The 20,284-nt window shown below is 36.1% G+C and overlaps 3 protein-coding genes and 1 pseudogene across 5 annotated transcripts; 3 read left to right on the top strand and 1 right to left on the bottom strand.

Moving 5' to 3' along the window:
- Positions 1 to 948: 948 nt before the first annotated feature.
- On the top strand, positions 949 to 1,568 carry LOC129888032 (uncharacterized; annotated as a pseudogene).
- An 851-nt stretch (positions 1,569 to 2,419) lies between these two features.
- Positions 2,420 to 3,320, top strand: LOC129884637 (uncharacterized). Its single transcript, XM_055958921.1, has one exon. The coding sequence runs from the start codon at positions 2,462 to 2,464 to the stop codon at positions 3,080 to 3,082; it is 621 nt and encodes a 206-aa protein (XP_055814896.1). The 5' UTR covers positions 2,420 to 2,461; the 3' UTR covers positions 3,083 to 3,320.
- Positions 3,321 to 5,588: 2,268 nt separating this feature from the next.
- LOC129886074 (uncharacterized) lies at positions 5,589 to 14,093 on the top strand. 3 transcript variants are annotated; one of them, XM_055960600.1, is made up of 4 exons: positions 5,589 to 5,721; positions 6,641 to 7,190; positions 13,066 to 13,118; positions 13,688 to 14,093. In XM_055960600.1, the coding sequence occupies exons 2-3, from the start codon at positions 6,687 to 6,689 to the stop codon at positions 13,108 to 13,110; spliced, it is 549 nt and encodes a 182-aa protein (XP_055816575.1). In that variant the 5' UTR covers positions 5,589 to 5,721; positions 6,641 to 6,686; the 3' UTR covers positions 13,111 to 13,118; positions 13,688 to 14,093. The 3 variants fall into 3 exon arrangements, with proteins under 3 accessions (XP_055816575.1, XP_055816574.1, XP_055816573.1); XM_055960599.1 differs by having other exon boundaries at positions 6,641 to 7,230; XM_055960598.1 differs by lacking the exon at positions 13,066 to 13,118 and having other exon boundaries at positions 6,641 to 7,230.
- Positions 14,094 to 14,309: 216 nt separating this feature from the next.
- On the bottom strand, positions 14,310 to 17,753 carry LOC129886075 (uncharacterized). Its single transcript, XM_055960601.1, has 3 exons — positions 17,510 to 17,753; positions 17,261 to 17,409; positions 14,310 to 14,656 (listed from the first exon to the last, which is right to left on the bottom strand). The coding sequence occupies exons 1-3, from the start codon at positions 17,616 to 17,618 to the stop codon at positions 14,579 to 14,581; spliced, it is 336 nt and encodes a 111-aa protein (XP_055816576.1). The 5' UTR covers positions 17,619 to 17,753; the 3' UTR covers positions 14,310 to 14,578.
- Positions 17,754 to 20,284: the final 2,531 nt, after the last annotated feature.

The following is a 20,284-nucleotide window of genomic DNA, read 5'->3' as shown; positions in this document are numbered from 1 at the left end:
TCTCCTCATAAGATAGATGACTTCTGTAGTTGAGAGTCCAAGCATAAATCCGAACTGGTTCTCTGAAATAGACACGCCTCTCCTTACCCTCATCTCCGCCACTCTTTCCCACACTTTCATTGTATGTCTTAGAAGCTTGATACCTCTATAGTTGTTGCAGCTCTGGATATCCCCCTTGTTTTTGTATAGAGAGATCATTAGGCTCAACCTCCATTTTTCGGGCATCGTTGTCATCTTAAAGATGACATTAAATAACCTAGTCATCTACTCCAAACCTACCGAGCTCGCGCTCTTCCAAAATTCCCCAAGAATCTCATCAGGTTCGGTCGCTCTTCCCCAGTGCATCCTACGCACAACACCCTTAACCTCTTCGATCGTAATACTCCTGCAACACCCAAAATCGTGACACCTCCTTGTATGTTCCAAATCTCCCAACACAATCACTCTGTCCCCTTCTTCATTCAAGAGTTTATGAAAGTATGACTGCCATCTCTGTTTAATGAGGGTCTCCTCTACCAATATTTTTTCATGCTCCGTCCTTAATGCACTTCACTTGATCCACATCGCGTGCCCTTCTCTCTTGAGCCCTGACTAGCCTGAACAATTTCCTATCCCCGCCTTTCTCTTCTATTTCAGCATAAAGGCGTTCAAAAGCTGCCGTTTTTGCCGTCGAAACCGCCGACTTCGCTTCCTTCCTCGCTATCTTATAAAGATCCCTATTCGTCCACTTCTCCATCTCATCCTCGCTATCTTATGCATCTAGTACTATATACTCTTTAATAGAACCATTTATTAATTCTCTTAATAAACAAGAAAAACTATTGAGTTCTCCCAAAGAGATTAATTAAACGTCTTCTTATTAATTTTACATACTATAAATAGCCTTACGAGCCATTTAATGAAAAACATCAATCCTAATTCTATTTTAAAAACAATATCATAAGAAACATGTATTCATCATATGGCAGCACTAGTTCAAAGTACCACATCAAATTTGGTGGACAAACGATTGAAACAACTGTGACTAACAAAGTAGCAGTTGCCAATGAATGGGCTAATGCAATGCTGTCCAAATATTCTGGAAAACAAACAGTTGTGGGCTTAGACAATGAATGGAAGCCCACTTTTAGTCCATTCACAAGTAACAAATCAGCCACGCTTCAACTATGCATCGACAACACTTGTCTGATCGTCTAGTTGTTTTACTTGGATGAAATCCCACAAATACTCAAGAAATTCCTGGCTAACCTGATTTCACATTTGTGGGAGTTGAGGTTGCTAAAGATATCCTTAAACTGAAGAATGAGTATGGTTTGGTTTGTTCTAGTAAGGCTGTTATTCGTGATGTTGCTAAGAATAAGTGGCCTGATCGATTTTCTCGTCCAGGATTGAAGGATCTTTCTAGTGAGATTTGTGATCTTTATATGCCTAAGCCAAAACATGTTTGTCAAAGCAATTGGGAGGCAAGTGTTCTAAGTGAGGCACAAGTTGAATATGCTTGCATTGATGCCTATGCTTCCTACAAGATTGGGTACAAGTTGCTTATGGAAAATTTGCCCCAGATTTAAAATAAATAAAAAATTATCGCTAAATATCTCTTTTGTCGTAGTCAAAATATCGTCACCACTCATGACCAAATTGACATTTTTTCTCATTTTTAGCCAGCTATGAATCGTGAATGGTACAAATAATCAAAAAAGGTATGAATCCCCCATATAATTAATAACACCTTAATATTTTATAATTTCCAAAAGACTAGTGATCAACTCTCAAATCTTTAATTAATCGCGTTGCCACAAAATTAATTAGGTAATTCATGAGGAAAAGACTACCAAAAGAAATAGAACATGTTCTTATTATTCTTATTTTTAAGTGAATATATTCATTTGTTTTACTTTGTATGTAAGGAATATATTCTCCAATCTCCACCATGGTATGATAGTGATTTTTCAGTACTAGGAATAGAACATAATTCAACTAGTGCAGAAAGGTATACTCATCATCAGAAGCAGGATTCCTTCGTTCTTAATCAGAGATTTCGGATGGGTCATGAAAATTTATTATAAGTGGAACAATATTAAAAATCTTTCAAGATCCACATAAAAGTATATTATATTATTAAATAAAAAATAAATAAGTGCATGATATATATTGTTAATTAATTAGAAAATATTGGTTAGAAAAGTTCAAAATTCTCATACGAGCTAGAATTGGGTCTAGATACAAAGAATTTATCATCATCGTATAGTTGAATTATGTTCTATTCCTAGTACTGAAAAGTCATTGTCAAGCCATGATGGAGATTGGAGAATATATTCCTTACATACAAAGTAATACAAATGAATATATTCACTTATCTCTTAAACTTGTGCTTAATTTTCCCTACTATAAATAGTCATACAATCCATCTAACAAAACAATCAATCCTTATTTTATTTTAAAAAACAATATCATAAGAAACATGTATTCATCATATGGCAACACTAGTTCTGGCACTAGTTCAAAGTACCACATCAAATTTGGTGGACAAACAATTGAAACAACTGTGACTAACAAAGCTGCTGTTGCCGATGAATGGGCTAATGCAATGCTATCCAAATATTCTGGAAAACAAATAGTTGTGGGCTTAGACAATGAATGGAAGCCCACTTTTAGTCCATTCACAAGTAACAAATCAGCCACGCTTCAACTCTGCATTGACAACACTTGTCTGATCGTCCAGTTGTTTTACTTGGATGAAATCCCACAAATACTCAAGAAATTCCTGGCTAATCCTGATTTCACATTTGTGGGAGTTGAGGTTGGTGAAGATATCCTTAAACTGAAAAATGAGTATGGTTTTGTTTGTTCTAGTCAAGCTGATATTCGTGATGTTGCTAAGAACAAATGGCCTGGTCGATTTTCTCGTCCAGGATTGAAGGATCTTGCTAGTGAGATTTGTGGTCTTTTTATGCCTAAGCCAAAACATGTTTGTCAAAGTAATTGGGAGGCAAGGGTTCTTAGTGAGGCACAAGTTGAATATGCTTGCATTGATGCTTATGCTTCCTACAAGATTGGTTCCAAGTTACTTATGGAAAATTGATATCATGCCTATTATGTTATCTTGTTTCAACCTTTTGGTTATTTCAGCGACGTCTGTATTAAAAGTATTTTATTTCTAGTGTTTAGTCCTTATAAGTATATTTCTCGTATGCATTTAAATTACCTTTTGTGGTAGTGGAATGATTTTCCTATTTTGTGTTTTAGTTTCAATTTGTCTTTATTCGAAAGACTGTTTGGTATTATTTTCTCATCCCTTTTATTAGACGAGTTTACTATTATTCTTTGCAATGATTATACCAATACAATATAAATAAAATGGAGAATCCTAAAAAATGTACTTTTACTAAATTTTATTATGTTACTCTTTATTTGTCACATTTTCTTAAGAGTTAAAATGATGTGAACTTTTTGGATGGTTGAAGTTGGTTGAGTGAATGAATTTGGGGGTTATGTATCTAAATTCTAATCCAGAGTTCTTTTTGCTGAAATGGATTGACTTTTAATGTGGGTTGTACCCTTTAATTCATACTAAATCTTAATTGTAGTTTTTTTTACAGTGTAGGGGAAGGGGAGATGTGGGTGGTAAATATTTAGTATCTAATAAAATTAATTTATAGTTATCAGGAGTACTGAAATTTGAAAATTAATTTATAGTTATCAGGAGTATTGGACTTTACTCTATCCATATGAATGTTGGGTATCATTCTATTGGGGAATGATATGTATTCTTTACATTGTTGTTTTGAAGTTGACTGAGTTGATAAATTTTTGAGTTCCAAAAGTTACTTTTGCTGAAATGCATGTTACACCTTTTTGTTGTTCTTTTTCAATTGGGAGTAGCCAAGGGTAAATTTGGAGACGGAACTTTTAATTGTCTAATATTTTTAAGAGTAGTTTTTTCTATTGTAACTATATTTAACGTATCAAATATAACAAAAAGTATATATGTAATTACATTTTTAATCTTTTGACTCGTGGAACTATAGTAGTTTATATCTTTCATTTCATGACATAATCATTTTAGGGGAATGAAATGTGTTCTTTTCATTGTTCTCATTCACAATAAAAATATAACTAGAGTAATCTTGGGATTTGAAAATGGTGAGTGTATATAGATCTTTTTCTTATTTTCAAAAGGTGGAGAGACTTTTTTCTCATTTATTATTTTAAAAAATATGTTTTAGTTAGAACTAGTTGGAAGATATATATTACTACATTTCATCTATTTTATAATGAAATTGTGTAAACTAGATTCTAAAGAGATTGTTAAATCAATGAATGAATTTGGACCAAATAATCACATACCCACAATGAACTCCTTTGTAAAATTTCTTTTTGAAACAAAGGGACTACTGAACATAAAATAAAGTAATTTGACACAAAATTATGCTTTGAAAAGATTGGTCAAATTTAAGTTGTAAATTTTTTAATTAAATTATATTTTCTGGCAAACATCATTTGACAAAAATAGTACTTTTCAAACAGATTCAGATTTTGAAAGTTTCGTCAAGTCACTGATTAAGAAGAATTTGTCATTTAAGTATAAAAAATATCATAACCTTGATTTATTGAGCATGAACTCAGTAACAGAACTGAAAATTATTTACTATTCGAAAAGATCAGTCCGCTGTTGGGCCGTGCTAGTACTGGGCCCTTTTATGGTATTGGGCTGGATATTTTGGATCGACCCTGTCCAATTGAAAGGAAAATTCTTGTTTTACCAAGCAGCTTTTCATCATCTAATATTGATATGGAAATATTCAGAGGAATCAATTGAGAAATTTGAAACGAAATAGTACTACTACTAACAAACAATAAAAATCATATTTAATATCCCATCTGTAAATCATGCATCCATTATGTTAAGTTAAAATTAAATTGTTTCTTGTTCAACTATAAAAATGTACGTTTTACCTTGGACAAGCTATATACATAGGTGAAACTAGAATTTTAACCTTGTAAATTTTGAATTTTATAATGACTATTTTAAGTGTAAATAGCTAGATTCTAAATTTTATATTTGTACATATTTAATAGTTGATTTTTAGTGTGAAATTTGATTTAAATATTCAAATTTCTTAAAATAAAAATTTATATACATATAAATAGAAATATAAATCATAATTGCTATTTTCTACTCAATAAAAATCAGAATCGCAGGAATTAAGCTAGGAATTAATAAACAACAATATGCAAGTTCAAGGATTGCAATTTAGGCAAAATCATAGTCACTTGGGAAACACGAGCATGTACAAAAGATGCATAGAGTAAAAAGAAAAAAAGGGCAATTCATTCATTAGCATATTCTATACTAACTACGTCCTTCGAAATAATAAATAATGTTTATCATTTTTAAAAAATGTTAGGTACCTAATGTTTCTTTATTAGCATAATTTCAATCTGATTTTTTTTTTATTTCCATTTGAACAAAATTGGACATAAATCTTAAAATTAGGAGAAAGACAAATAACAAGACCGGCGCTAAGGGTCCTACACGGAAATAGAAATGCGTATTGCTGTTTAACATTATCTATAAATGTTGGGAATGTTCGTTCGTTTGACCATTACAAAATCTTGTCCTAAGGTCACGTTTTTCTTTTCCAAAACGACCTCGTTTCTTCCTCTGCACCATGAAATCCACTTCCATGGCCAAATCCTCCCCATGTTGTCAACTTCTATGTACGTACAACCAATCTTCTTCTTTTCTTTTCAAAAATGTATCTTTCTCTGTTTGATCTCTTTCTTATTCATATATTTTGTTACCCCATATTGGGGGGGGGGGGGGGGGTTGGTTTGAAGTTCTTTCGATTATTTGAAATTAAAAAAAAAATAATGTAAATCGGAAACCCTATTAGGTATTGTGACCAACTTCCTTTCCTTTTGTTTGGATAAAAAAGAAATTAGTGCATTTATACTATGCTTTCTTTAGGACCACTCTGATTTTCAATTTTTTTGATTTGTCATTTTCCATCTCTGCAGTCTGTCTTGGTGAAACGAATCTTCCATGTGATTGAGATTGTCTTGGCTTTGCCAATTTTTAAATTAGTTATGTACAGTGGTATAGATGTGTGTTTGTGCTTTTCTTGAGTCGAAGGTCCGTCAGATACAACCTCACACCTGTCTAGGTAGATATGGGTTAGGTTTGTGTACACTCTATACTCTCGCACTACACGATGCGGGACTATATTGGACATGTTGTTGTATATATGTTTGTCTCTCTGTGTGTGTTGTGCTTTAAAAAAGAAACACAATATTGAGTGTTTGATGATGGCGATTCTTCAAGATCCATTTGAAGTTTGTGGAACATGAGAAAAAGTCTCTTTATCTTTTTTAGGTCGTAGGATAATGTTGTTTATTGGTCTAAATTTGGATAGCCTTTTTCAGCTTCAAGGAAATATATTTAAAGTGGAAAAGGAGGAAGTGTTCATTTGAATGTTTTGGTGTCTTGTGACCATGAGTTTTGTTTTATGAAAACCAGATTAGCTTTTCCTTTGTCTTTAGTTGGTGGATGGCTGCAAGTATTTTTGATGTGGCAAAACACAAACAAATTTGTTGTACAATGGCTTAGCTTTTTAGTTACTTATGTTTTTGTTATCAGCTAAAGGAGTTGGAGAGAGGTAGACAACAAACTCTTTGGGTTAGCTATGGATCATATACAGTTGAGGGAAAGTGATTTCGAGATAGATTTGGAGAGTGGGGGAACAACTAGTGATGAAGATGGCAGAAATAACCGTGATCTGACTGGGGAAACTTCTAATAAAGAGTTGTATAAAGTGGGGAGTGGATTTCGTGGAGTTCAATCGTGCAATGGATCTGTAAGGAACCAAGATGGTTCAAATACATATAACAAGATGTTAAGTGCTGATGACCTATCTGTTAGGTGTACAGAAATTTGGTCAAACAAGGTCAGGGAAGAGATGGAAAAATTGGGGGACAACAAAATGGATATTGAGAAGACAAGGAAGCCAAAGCCTCCTAAACCACCTAGACCCCCAAAGGGACCATCACTGGATGCCTCTGATGCTAAGTTCGTCAAGGAAATATCTGAGCTTGCTATATGGAAGCGTAGAAGGACCGAAAGAATTAAGGCACTGAAGAAAATTAAAAAGGAGAGTGGATCATCTTCGAGGATGAATATATTAGCGACGGTGATCACAATTATCTTCTTCTTGATTATTATATTTCAAGGTACGCTTAGGACATCTGAACTTTTAATTCGTCAGCATATTGAGAGTATGAACTTCTTCATAAAATTTGTTCTCATGGAGATCGTCTGAATATTCTTCTTTTTGGCTTCTAAACCAAATATGTTGTTTTATTGATGACAGCTTTAATCTGTCAGCAGTATAAGTTCATTTCTTTTGTTTTCAATTCCCCTAGTTTGAAGATATATCTTAGTTTTCCTGTAGCTACTGAAATGACTGAGGAAAATGAAGATCACAACTTTTGCTCCATTGCAGGAATATTGAACTCAAACATATATACTGTGTGATTCAAGGCACAGTTCATTTAATTTGGAATAACTCAATTAAGCTTTTGATGGTTAACATTCCTTCTGTTTTTCGCTATTTTTTGTTCAACATTCCTTATGAGAACTGTTAATATGTATATGAAATGGTAATGGACACCCAGAAAAAGCATGATGAGTTTCTAAAGAGATTTAACATATAAGAAGAAAGGGAGAGATCAAAATTCTAAATAGCAGAAGTTGCCTTTATACAAAACTATATACAACAACAACAACAACAAACCCAGTATAGTCCCACCATGTGGGGTCTGGGGAGGGTAGAGTGTACGCAAACCTAACCTCAGGTAGGACGGATGTTTCCGAAAGACCCTTGGCTCAAGAGAGGAAAACAAGATAAAAGGTCAGATAGGGAAAGCATATCGAAAACAAGATGAAAACAAGAAATAACAAAAGTGAGAAAGTCATGATAGAATAGTACGGAAAGAAAGAGGCATTTACTACTATATATAATCTGCTCTCTTCTCTCTCCTCTCATCTTCCACAACGGTAAGTGACTCCCCCACCCCCACCCCCACCCCCGACCCCCCTGACCCCCCCACCTCCATCCCACCTACACCCAGGCCAACACCTTCCCAAGCGGCCACCGGCGAAGACTATTTCCGGCCAGATCTCTTCCCCTTCTGTTCTCTCTGTTCATCTCTTCTTTCCTTCTTCTTTGTGTTTTTTTTTCTTTTCTTTTTTCCTCTTTGACTGCGATCGAAAATCCTCTACCAGTAGATTTTCGAGTAGTTTTTGCACAGGTATTTCGGTATTTCCAGCGCATGAACAGTGTTTCCGGCGCGTGAACAATGTTTCGAGGTGAACAGTATTTTTAGCGCGTGAACAATATTTCCGGCGTGAACCAGGTTCTTTTCAACTGGAGTTGGTACCTCCAGTTTCCAAATATTCTTTGTTCATACACTTGTCGTTATATTTTGCTGACTTTAGACCATTGAATACTTTAGTAGTTCATACGCGTTTTCGTGGCTTTGGATAGTGATGGTAGATTAGGGTCATGTTCTCATTTAGGGTCGGGGACGAGGGTAAGGAGGGGTAAATGGGTTAAAGGAGAGTCTAGACTAAGAGTAGGTTCTTGGAACATTGGGACGTTAACGGAAAAGTCAATAGAGCTAGTTAAGATTCTTAAGAAAAGGAAGATTAATATAGCTTGTGTCCAAGAGACCAAATGGGTAGGTACTAAAGCTAAGGAGGTAGACGGGTATAAGCTTTGGTTCTCTGGTAGATCAAAGTATAGGAATGGGGTAAACATTTTAGTAGACAGTGATCTAAGGGATCAGGTGGTGGAGGTTAGGAGAATCACTGATAGGATGATGTCGATTAAGGTGGTCGTTGAAGGGACCACTTTGAACATTATTAGTGCTTATGCGCCGCAAGCGGGCTTAGCAGAGGAGGAGAAGAGGCGCTTTTGGGAGGATTTGGACGAGTTAGTGGGAAACATACCGCCTACTGAGAAGCTTTTCGTGGGAGGGGACTTCAATGGGCACATCGGGTCTATTTCGGGAGGGTATGACGATGTGCATGGAGGCTTTGGCTTCGGGGACAGTAATGGAGGAGGAGTTTCACTTTTGGAGTTCGCAAGAGCTTTTGGGTTGGTGATAGTTAATTCGAATTTCCCAAAAAAGGAAGACCACTTGGTAACCTTCAGTAGTTCGGTGACTAAGACTCAAATAGACTTTTTACTCGTTAGGAAGGATGATAAAGGTCTGTGCAAAGACTGCAAGGTCATTCCGATAGACAACCTTACAACCCGACATAAGCTCTTGGTAATGGATTTAGGGATCAAGATGACGAGGAAGAAGAGGGTCGGGAATGATCGACCTAGGATCAGATGGGGGAGTTTGACCACGGCTAGTGCCCTGGAGATGGGAGAGAAATTGAAGGACATGGGGGCCTGGAATAGTAGTGGGGATGCGAACAGTATGTGGGATAGGACGACTAGTTGTATTAGGGTTGTAGCAAGGGAAGTGTTGGGAGTCTCGACAGGTAGTCGTAGTCGACATCAAGGGGACTGGTGGTGGAATGTAGAAGTGCAAGGGAAGGTGGAAGCAAAGAAAATGGCGTACGCAAAGTTGATAGAAAGCACGGATGAGGTAGAGAAGTGGACGAATAAGGAACTTTATAAGATAGCGAAGAAGGAGGCGAAGTCGGCTGTTTCGACGGCAAAAACGATAGCTTTTGAACGCTTTTATGCTGAACTAGAAGAAAAAGGTGGGGATAGGAAATTGTTCAAGCTAGCCAGGGCGCGGGAGAGAAGGGAACGCGATGTGGATCAAGTGAAGTGCATTAAGGACGAGCATGGAAAAGTATTGGTAGAAGAGACTCTCATTAAACAGAGGTGGCAGTCATACTTCCATAAACTCTTGAATGACGTAGGGGACAGAGACTTTGTGTTGGGAGATTTGGAACATACAGAGAGGCGTCGCAATTTTGGATATTGCAGGAGTATTAAGGTCGAAGAGGTTAAGGGTGCTGTTCGTAGGATGCGCTGGGGAAGAGCAACCGGACCTGACGAGATTTCTGGGGAATTTTGGAAGAGCGCCAGCTTGGTAGGTTTGGAGTGGCTGACTAGGTTATTTAATGTCATCTTTAAAACGGCAACGATGCCCGAAGAATGGAGGTCGAGCGTAATGATCCCTCTATACAAAAACAAAGGGGATATCCAGAGTTGCAACAACTATAGAGGTATCAAGTTACTAAGCTAAACTATGAAAGTGTGGGAAAGAGTGGTGGAGATGAGGGTGAGGAGAGGCGTGTCTATTTCAGAGAACCAGTTCGGATTTATGCCGGGACGCTCAACTACAGAAGCCATCCATCTTATGAGGAGACTGGTGGAGCAATATAGGGAGAGGAAGAGGGACTTGCATATGGTATTCATCGACTTAGAAAAGGCCTACGATAAAGTTCCAAGAGAGATACTATGGAAATGTTTGGAGGCTAAAGATGTACCTGTGGCATACATTAGGGTGATCAAGGACATGTATGAGGGAGCCAAAACCAGGGTAAGGACAGTAGGAGGGGACTCAGAGCATTTCCCAGTTGGGATGGGGTTGCATCAAGGATCAGCTCTAAGTCCATTTTTATTTGCCTTGGTAATGGATGCATTGACGCGACAAATTCAAGGTGAGGTGCCATGGTGTATGCTTTTCGCGGATGACATAGTCCTGATTGATGAGACTCGTAGTGGAGTTAATGCTAAGCTGGAGGATTGGAGACATACCTTGGAGTCTAAAGGGTTTAAGCTGAGTATGACCAAGACAGAGTACTTAGAGTGCAAGTTTAGTGAGACACCTCAGGAGGTTGGCGTGGAAGTTAAGCTTGGTGCCCAAGCCATTCAAAAGAAAAGTAGTTTTAAGTATCTTGGGTCTATCATGCAAGGCAGCGGGGAGATTGACGATGATGTCACACATCGTATTGGGGCAGCGTGGATGAAATGGAGGCTCGCTTCCGGAGTGCTATGCGACAAGAAGGTGCCACCACAACTTAAAGGCAAGTTCTACAAAGTGGTGGTTAGACCGGCTATGTTGTATGGGGCAGAGTGTTGGCCAGGTAAGATCTCTCACATTCGAAAGATGAAAGTTGCCGAGATGAGAATGTTGAGATGGATGTGTGGTCACACCAGGAGCGACAGAATTAGAAATGAGGCTATTCGGGACAAGGTAGGAGTGGCCTCGGTGGAAGACAAGATGCGGGAAATGCGACTGAGATGGTTTGGGCACGTGAAGAGGAGAGACACAGATGACCCAGTGAGGAGGTGTTAGAGGTTGGCCATGGATGGTTACAGAAGAGGTAGGGGTAGGCCGAAGAAGTATTGGGGAGAGGTGATTAGACAGGACATGGCTCAGTTACAGCTTACCGAGGACATGACCTTAGATAGGAGGCTGTGGAGGACCCACATTAGGGTAGAAGGCTAGTACATAGTCTCGTTATTCTTCCCTATTCATAGGCGCACTAGCACATTACAATTCCTTGTACTCTCATTTCTGCTATTTCTGTTACTATTTATTGCTTTCAGTACTTTTGATTACTCTATTTTATCTGTGATGCCTTCGTTAATTATTTTCCTATAGCGCTTTGAATTTCTTAACCTTATCTGACCCCCTTTTATGCCTTTTTTGAGCCGAGGGTCTCTCGGAAACAGCCGTCCTACCTTGGTAGGAGTAAGGTCTGCGTACACTCTACCCTCCCCAGACCCACGTTGTGGGATTTCACTGGGTTGTTGTTGTTGTTGTTGTATAAATAATATAATCAAAGTACAATGGTCTCGCACCTATAAACAACAATACAATGCATAAATCAAATGGCAATAAACATTGAGCAGAACTACAACTACTATGGTGTAAGAATAAGTCACCTAGCATTTTATCCTAATGTGTGTCCTCCACAAAAGAAATTATAGTGCGCTACTGCGCCTACTAATAGGAAAGAATAACGGGACTATTTACTAGCCTTCTACCCTAATGTGATCCTCCACACCCTCCTATCTAAGGTCATGTCCTCGGTAAGCTGTAACTGCACCATGTCCTGTCTAATCACCTCTCCCCAATATTTCTTCGGCCTACCCCTACCTCTTCTGAAACCATCCATGGCCAACCTCTCACACCTCCTTATTCAAAATGCTCCGAAGATCTCATTAGCTAAATGCATGAAGTCAATTTAAGTCTGTCATTATTAAGAGCCAAAACCTCTTGATTTGCAAGCTTAAGATTTCCTCTTCTCTGGTTGAATCATATAATGTCAGAAGCTTATTGAAACTTGTTTTCTTCATTTTCCTTGATAGTTTTTGCATGAAAATCTTAAGCTGGTTGCAATTGGCTCACTTCTAGTGTTTCAATTGTAGCTGCATATGTGTTGATGCCATTAAATAAGTTGTTTCTGGTTTTCCAGTTAGGCTTCAAAAGTTGACGACTAAGTCATGCTTAATGAAGCATGGCATATGTTATGTCAGTTCATAATGTCTGTTCAAAGATTTTTCCCAAGACATAGCTGAACTTTCTTAGATATATCACTGTTGTTAGAAGGACCATTTTCTTATATCTATTTTGAAGATGTACTATTTACAGCTTTCTTGAAATACAGTTTACAATATGCGCACAAATGAATTAGAAATGTTTTTAAAAATGCATGATTTGGAGCTAAACTTTCTTGAGAGTGATCATTATCTGCTAAAAACTAGTTAAACTTCGTCTGCTTTAGAAAAACTAATATCCACTCCTTCGTGGAGATACATTCGTGTTTATATGACAAACGACAGAAGAAATTTTCAAAACACGGAAGATAAAATTCTAAGCACATTTGCTATTAATATGGGGAAAAATTTCAGAGACACTATCTGAGGAGTTACTACGAACTTAGCTCAACATTGATGGGGAAAATCAAAATATTGTTGCACTAGTGACTTATCAAATGTACAATCTAGTATACTTTTCTGTTATGATCCCTTATATGGATTTTATTCTCAATAAAGTGAATCATGATTATGTTTTCTTATGTTACAGGTGTTTTGGGCTCTCGTGTATGACACCAGTGTCTGTCGCCTTTAAATTCAGTTGTAGGTTCACATACAATTTCTTTTTAACTTTTCTGTTCGACTGGTTTATGATGTGGCATGTCAAACAGTTTTAGAGGGAGTAGCTGGGGACTTCAATCCCTTTAATTTTCATATTTTTAACTCCTCCCCTTCCATCTTCTGTACAAAAATGTTGGTCGTGTTTTTGTATCTCGAAATAGAAACGAACTTCCACAAATGTCTTAAGAGATACATGGACCATGACATTACCTTCCTTTGTTTTCCTCCTTATACACACAGGAACTTTACCATGTAACAACCAACTGCTTTACTGCAAGTCAAGAATGCTAACCTAGGGTTACTTGTCACTTCCAACAAGAAGGAACGCTCAATCATTTTACCATACATATTATGTTTTAGATTAAAGTACCTTTACGAAAGTCTTGGTTGTAGATTTAAAGTGTTACTCCCAAGTGTGCTATCTTATCCTCGAATCTTTCCCCGTTCCTAAAAAGACAACGAGGTGAAATGATTCAAGGGAAACAATGATATCAGCTCAAGAGGAGCAGGTTTGATGATTTACTAACTGCTCACTTTTTGCACCAATGCAGATCAGGGTTTGTGGATTTGGAATTAGGGAGGAACTGACTCGAACAAGTAAAATCATTTTGAATCTTTTGGCAAACAGTGACTGCTTATTGTACAGAAATGTACCGGCTACTATGGATTTTGTAAAGGGTTCCTGATATTTGTAGTAGCTGTTAAAAGGTACTCTGATAAAATGCCCCTGGGAGCCAGGCATGACTTTGGTGTACTTTAGGAAACAAGAAGTTTAGTGAAGGGGTCATTGCAGATTTTCACTTGCGGAATAGAACTACTGTATCTTGATTTGAGATGTGCATCTTCTTAATATTTGGTTATGGTAACCCTTCATTTATGTATTGTACCTTTCCTCTATGTGATTCAACTCGACTCTTGACACTAAGACATTATATGACAAGATTTCCAAAAGTAAAAGAGATTGTGGCATCAGTTTCTATAGCAGATGAGAAGACTTTCCAGCAAAAAAAAATCAACCAAACGCCATCGGAGAGAAGTCTTCAATTTTTGCAATACTTCTAAAAACAAAGAGCATAGCCTATGAACGTCTACTTTTATCCATATTACTGATCTTTCCTTTTCTGTTATACCCCAATGTTATAGCTTTTTCAATATGGCTATTCTAAAGCTACCTTTTACATATAAAACACGATAATACGGGACGGATGCCCTAATCAATTAATACTCAATAGAAGGAAAATAAAAATAAAGAGGGCATTCGTTATTGATGTATGCTTAATGCCTAATTCTCACTTTACTGATCAAAAGGCAGTTCCAAACAGGGGCAAAAATCCCCCGAAGCAGTTGGCTGCCCCCTATGAAATTTCCATCCAAGTACAAAACATGAGCATCATAGCAGAAAGTTTTTCTTCATGAGAAGTACCACCAACCAAAGGAATTAATTAAGCTTTCACAGGCTCAGCTCTGGGCCTCCAAAGTCCCAGCCTATATTTGTGGGTGTACTTCAGTATCAGCTTTCTCTGCAAACAGCAAAAGCAAAGCGTCAAGAAGGGTTCATGGATGCAAGCAAAAAGACTAGCAGCGACTTGATGGCATGGAACTCATCAAAAAATACAAAAGCATATCACTATGCTTCGCTATTCTCCTAATTTTTAAAAATAGCCATTAGTCTAACTTCTAAGCACTTGCCCAACCGTTATCACTTTGGCGAAGACTTTGGAACTGTTTACATCAATCCTAAAACGAAAAGAACTGTACAACAGACTAGAAAGTGTTAAATTCAACCATCAGAAAATATTAGACTTGATCCGATCAGCAAAATTTCCACTTTGATTGCAGCTTATTGTGTTTTGGCCTCGGTGCAATATTGAGAAGTCAGGAAAATATCTGGTTTCATCAATCTAGAGTCCTGGTGAGGCTTAGTCTTCATAATTAATGTGGTACCTTAAAAGACACAACATTCACTCCAAGCTATGAAGTTTCCTTTCAGTCTTCATATTCAGGTGTAGCAATTAGACCAAAAAAGTTAATTTTTCTACACTTATCATACCAGTTGCTGGACAGTCCAAAAGTGATCAACTGTTATTCATTCTCTATGATTGTAAACATACTTTTATACTGACTTGAGTGTATAGATGTTTTGGAACACCCAAGATTGTAAAAAGTAAATAGAACAAACACAGATTATCTTTCCCCACACTATCTTACAGTATACTACCACCTATTTTCCTAAGCGCTTTTAAAATTTAGAACCCAACTTCAGCTGTCCTCGCTAGAATCCCTAATCCAAGACAACAGTGAACCTCTGAAGTGTGCAAAGCAAGCATTCTGTGCATAATGATAATGGTGTGAGATCTCATACATTAAACTTTGAAGTTTGGAGGGTAAACTTCCAAATGTACTAAACTAACACAACAGACTGATTGATCATCTCAATAGGATAACTTGCATAGGACATCATCTTTAATCACATTACATCATTTAAAATACATGTTAAAGGATTTAAGCACACCACTAACACAACTTATGCTCTTCCCCCGTAACAGTCAACTATGAAATATTTTTCAGGTAAAGTTATGAGGGAATAAACTTCTCCATGGAGACATCATTCACTCAAGAGCTCAGTTACCCACTAAATCAGATCATAGATTTTAAAGCATAAAAAGATTTAGTATGTTGATTAACATTTGGATGCAAAAAAATATGAACCAAAATTGGATGTACTTAAATGAATAGCAGAAAACAAAACTAGGTCCTAAAGTTGATCATAATTCAGAATTTTGAACACCGTCTTTTAACCAACTAATCCAATCAAAGAACATCTTTGATGAACACTTAAAAGTATCCATTATATTCTTGATGAAAAAGACTTCAGTACTATCTCTTTCTTCGGACTAGCAATAGAATGTAGGCCTTTTAGATAAAGGAAAATGTAGGCCTATTGGCGCTATCAAAAGTGAAACTTTTAGTCCCAGATACATTACACTACTCTATATACACGTGATTTCATTGCAAAGATGCTTTAAATGTGATATCTCAAAAATAGAGAGATACAGTGGATACGCAAAGAGCAGAAGACTGGCATTTTCACATTGAAATCTTCTTAGAAGATTGTTGAAAAGGGAGTGTAGGCAGTTTCCTTACTTCTTAATATGGATCCTTGGAACACCAAGGACAATTTCCTCTTTTATCTAAACAGCAGCAGGGGGATCCGTCTTAACAGTGGAAAGCTTAAGGAGGAGGATAATCCACATTATATGATGCTCAAGGTGCAAGAAGGCAGAAAAGGATGACAATCAGTTACTATGTCACTGTCTTATTGCATACAGATTATGATATTTGCTGTGGAGCATACCCATAGTATGAGGCCAGGCACGGTAAGAAAGGTGCTTCTAGTTTGGAAATTCAGACGAAGGAACATGGGAAGTAGGTATTTTATAGATTTCGGGGCATAGGTTTAACCACCTGACTCCCCTTTTTCTGGCATGATATAGTTATTAAAGTCTCTGGACGTTGAGAATGGGAGATTAAAGGTATGCTTCATGAACCATTTTCAACTTCAAGGCATTTCGTTAGGAAAGCGTTTAAAGGGATAGGAAAACCTGTTCCTATAGGTCAGTGGGAGACTTTTTGTCTCCGATACATCTTTGGAGCACTTCTGTTTCTCTTGTTAGTGCTGACAACTGTATGTTTTTATTCTATAGAATCATGTGGAATTGTAAGATTTCCCACCTACTGCAATGCATATGCGATTTCAAAGCTAGACAATCTCCACTAGCTTAACAATTTACAACTTTAACAAGCATACAGCTCAAAATATCAAATGTCAAAAACGAATTGAAAAATAAAAATGCTCCCATCGTTAACTCTTTCAAAGCCTTCACCAATGATTCTTAACATTATTCATCATCACATCTATGGAGATTTTCTTACAATGGAGCAACTAGACGCTACCTACAATTAACCATCGAATATGTGTTTTTATCATCTTGACACAGGAAACACCCACACAGATCTAAGCCCTTTGGTTTTGAAGAATTACTTAAAAGCTCGAAAGCAATTTCCTTTTCAGAATAATATTGGACAAATGAAACAAATTAAAAGGAAAGGGGATAAATACGAACATGTTTACAAGGGATGCCAAGTTTCTTGAGCTTAAGAGTTCGAGTAACAAGAAGCTTCGAGAAATCTCCAATCTCCGATTCAAGCTTCTCAACGTGCGTCTCTACCCCCTTCCCTACTCCATTCAAAAACTCTGGAATCCCCACCTTCACTGCACCCACAATCTTAGTTATCATTCCAAAATCCGCAAAAAAAGTAGAAATATTCCTCACAAAAAAATAATTCAAATTGTTAGGTTGAAATTGAATTACCTATGTATGGATTGGATTTGGAGGAAAAGCTAGCGAACCCAGAAGCTACAGAATTTGAAGATGATGAAAGTAATCTTCTGTTGGAAAATAGAATTTGCCTCCACGCCATTGTTGAGTCTCCTGTGGATTGAGAGCTTCTCCGGCTACTTCCTGGGGTTCCGAACAAAACCCTCACAACAATTGTGCAAAGATGAGAAAATTATCAAAATAGACCTTAATGTATTGGGTTTGTTTTATTTTGATCCCTTATGTATCACCTTTGATAAGTATAATCCCTAATGTATATAAAAAATAATAATCATGCATTTCGTCCTATATAGTCTATCACTTGAAAACACTTTTCCAAAATGTTTTTTTTAACAAAAATAAATAAATAAATTATAACTACTTTGAGCTTACTGAAATTTCAATTTGCCCCGGATTAAAAATAAATAAAAGAACTGATGAATATCTCAGTACTAATCTAGTTGGTTGATTATTTGAGTTTTCAGAATGTTAACAAAAATTGATTTCTTATAAATCCTCTTCCTGCAACCAAAAAAAAATGATGGCAAGTTGATCTTTATTGGCTCCAATGGCCCAACGTTATGTTGGATAACCTGTTGAAGTGCATGCTTGACTAAATTGATAGGATTCAGTATGTATTGTTATACATTATAATACAATTTGTGCATCCAACGAGATTGTATCCGATGATATAGTCTATTAAGTGTGCACATACAATCTGTCGTAACAGTATTGCAGCGCGATTGTGTATGTTGGTACAATAAAATTGAGCGAACATATACGATCTATTGTGATTGTGTATATGTGTTGATACAACAAATTTGAGCAAACACATTTAGGGGATACCAACAATAGCCAGGGATGAATTTAGGTTATCTTTCGTGTATATCCTATATTTATATTGAGAAATCTATTAAATATATAAGAAATATTTATTAAGAACTTATTAATAAAATAGTCTCTTAGTTCAGGGATAGAAATGTAACTTGGTTTTAATAACCTTTCGATTTCCTCTTTGGTACACATAATAATTATTTTTATTTGAAAATTTTGAGAACTCAAATCCCAAAATTGCTTCTATCCATAGCTATGAATTGTAATTATGAATGATAGGTAAATGCATGACAAATTCTTAGAAAATATATATAAATGTCCAAAGATAAACATTTTTGGAATTGGAAAATGAAATGAGAGAAATTTGTAAAAAGCAGATATGGTTATATTTACATTTGACCAACAAATTCACTCACTAATAAGACTTCCTTTCTAAGTTTATATTCTTTATTCTGGTTGGAAAAGAAGTCAAAAGTGGATGTCCATAGCATCCATTTTTACTGTAGTGAATTGTATTTTCATAGTAGACTCATTCGTTTTACACTATAGCTCGCTATTTTTTTCTCCAGAATTTGCCTATAAAAAGGCAACGCTCCTGCAATACAAAAGGCATTGAATTCTCTTAACTTTCTCTCTTTCTTTTACTATTTCTCCTTCTTGTTAATTTGCTAAGTTTAGTTTATTTTGTAACAATTCTTTCTTTTTTGTTAGTTTATTGTCATTTGACATGACAAATAGGACCTGGCTTTAGCAGAATTAAGCATATGTTTTAGAACATCTGTACATATAAATATTCTATACAATATTTTTCCCACCTAGGTCATAGAGTTAGTGGAAGAAAAAGATGATAATAATTGGGAATATCATCATGCAAAATTCTGGAAATTTGGGGAATGTTCTTGCCACTAAGTAAACTTAGCTGCCTTTTTTAGCGGCTCAATTTCCGCAATTACGATTCTAATATCAAGATCACTCATTAATTTGTCCTTTTTTTCTAGATGGGTACAGCATTTTTTTGAATTTATTTTCCCGCTATAACTTATCTAAGTCCACTCTCAAAAACATAATTTACCATAGTTCATGTAAAATTTAGTCGTGCCTTACTTGTCTGATTGTCTCTTCATTAAATGAAACAATAAATAAATTGAGCCTAATCAACACGCTAATAAATTTAAAATTTATATAGCATACACAATACTAGACAGTAGACAGTGATATAGTCTAACTCTGTCCTTTTTGTTATTTTATGGGAACTTATCGTAAAAAAGACTTTTGATAGGTTGTATGTATCAAAATGCTTTTTAATTTTAAAATTTTAAACATGTTATATGAAAATTAAAAAATAAAAATTGTCAAAAAAGAAAAAAATATATTTTTTCTGAAATGAATGGAAAAAAAAGTATGGCAAATAAATCGGAGGAAATACTGTTTAAGCAGCTATAAAATTTTCTCATTTCCGGTTATTATACGTAACAGTTTACCAAACTTTCCAACTACTCGCCCCCACCCTTTTCTTATTATGAAAGGAAAAGAACTTTCTTGATCTGATTAATATAGAAACCTCACTTTCAACAGTATATTTTGTGTAATAAATCATAATTCAACTACAAATTTCCCAGACTTCTTTTTAATTATTAATCCTGATTCCTGTGTGAAGTTTCGTTTGGTTTTCCTTTTGACCACGCCTTTTAAGAGTTGTTAAAAATTGGAAAGTGACATTCCTTCATCATTTACACATGTAAAAATGAATCTCGAAAGTAATTTAACCTCAAATGTTAACTCATTACGAAAGTATTGTCCAAATCCATCCCTTTTCCGACGTTGGACTTCTTAACAACACATTTGTTAAATATTGTGGAATTGAAATTTTTTCAATGAGTGATAAAATTTGTACATTTCAAAATAGTGTAATTTGATAGAGGGAAATGTTATACT

Source organism: Solanum dulcamara, chromosome 4, assembly GCF_947179165.1.
Source record: "Solanum dulcamara chromosome 4, daSolDulc1.2, whole genome shotgun sequence".
NCBI classification, from domain to species: Eukaryota; Viridiplantae; Streptophyta; class Magnoliopsida; order Solanales; family Solanaceae; genus Solanum; species Solanum dulcamara.
The sequence above is the reverse complement of the archived record's forward strand: the minus strand, read 5'-3'. Positions and strand labels throughout refer to the sequence as shown.

Bases quoted from the DNA above. Each gene is read 5' to 3' on its own strand.
- LOC129884637 (XM_055958921.1), top strand. From the start codon at position 2,462: ATGTATTCATCATATGGCAACACTAGTTCTGGCACTAGTTCAAAGTAC.
- LOC129886074 (XM_055960598.1), top strand. From the start codon at position 6,687: ATGGATCATATACAGTTGAGGGAAAGTGATTTCGAGATAGATTTGGAG. The intron at 7,231-13,687 runs GTACGCTTAGGA...GCACCAATGCAG, and splicing joins CTTGATTATTATATTTCAAG to ATCAGGGTTTGTGGATTTGG.
- LOC129886075 (XM_055960601.1), bottom strand. From the start codon at position 17,618: ATGGCGTGGAGGCAAATTCTATTTTCCAACAGAAGATTACTTTCATCA. The intron at 17,410-17,509 runs GTAATTCAATTT...TTGTGGGTGCAG, and splicing joins CAAATCCAATCCATACATAG to TGAAGGTGGGGATTCCAGAG. The intron at 14,657-17,260 runs GTTCGTATTTAT...TGCTGTTTGCAG, and splicing joins TTGGCATCCCTTGTAAACAT to AGAAAGCTGATACTGAAGTA.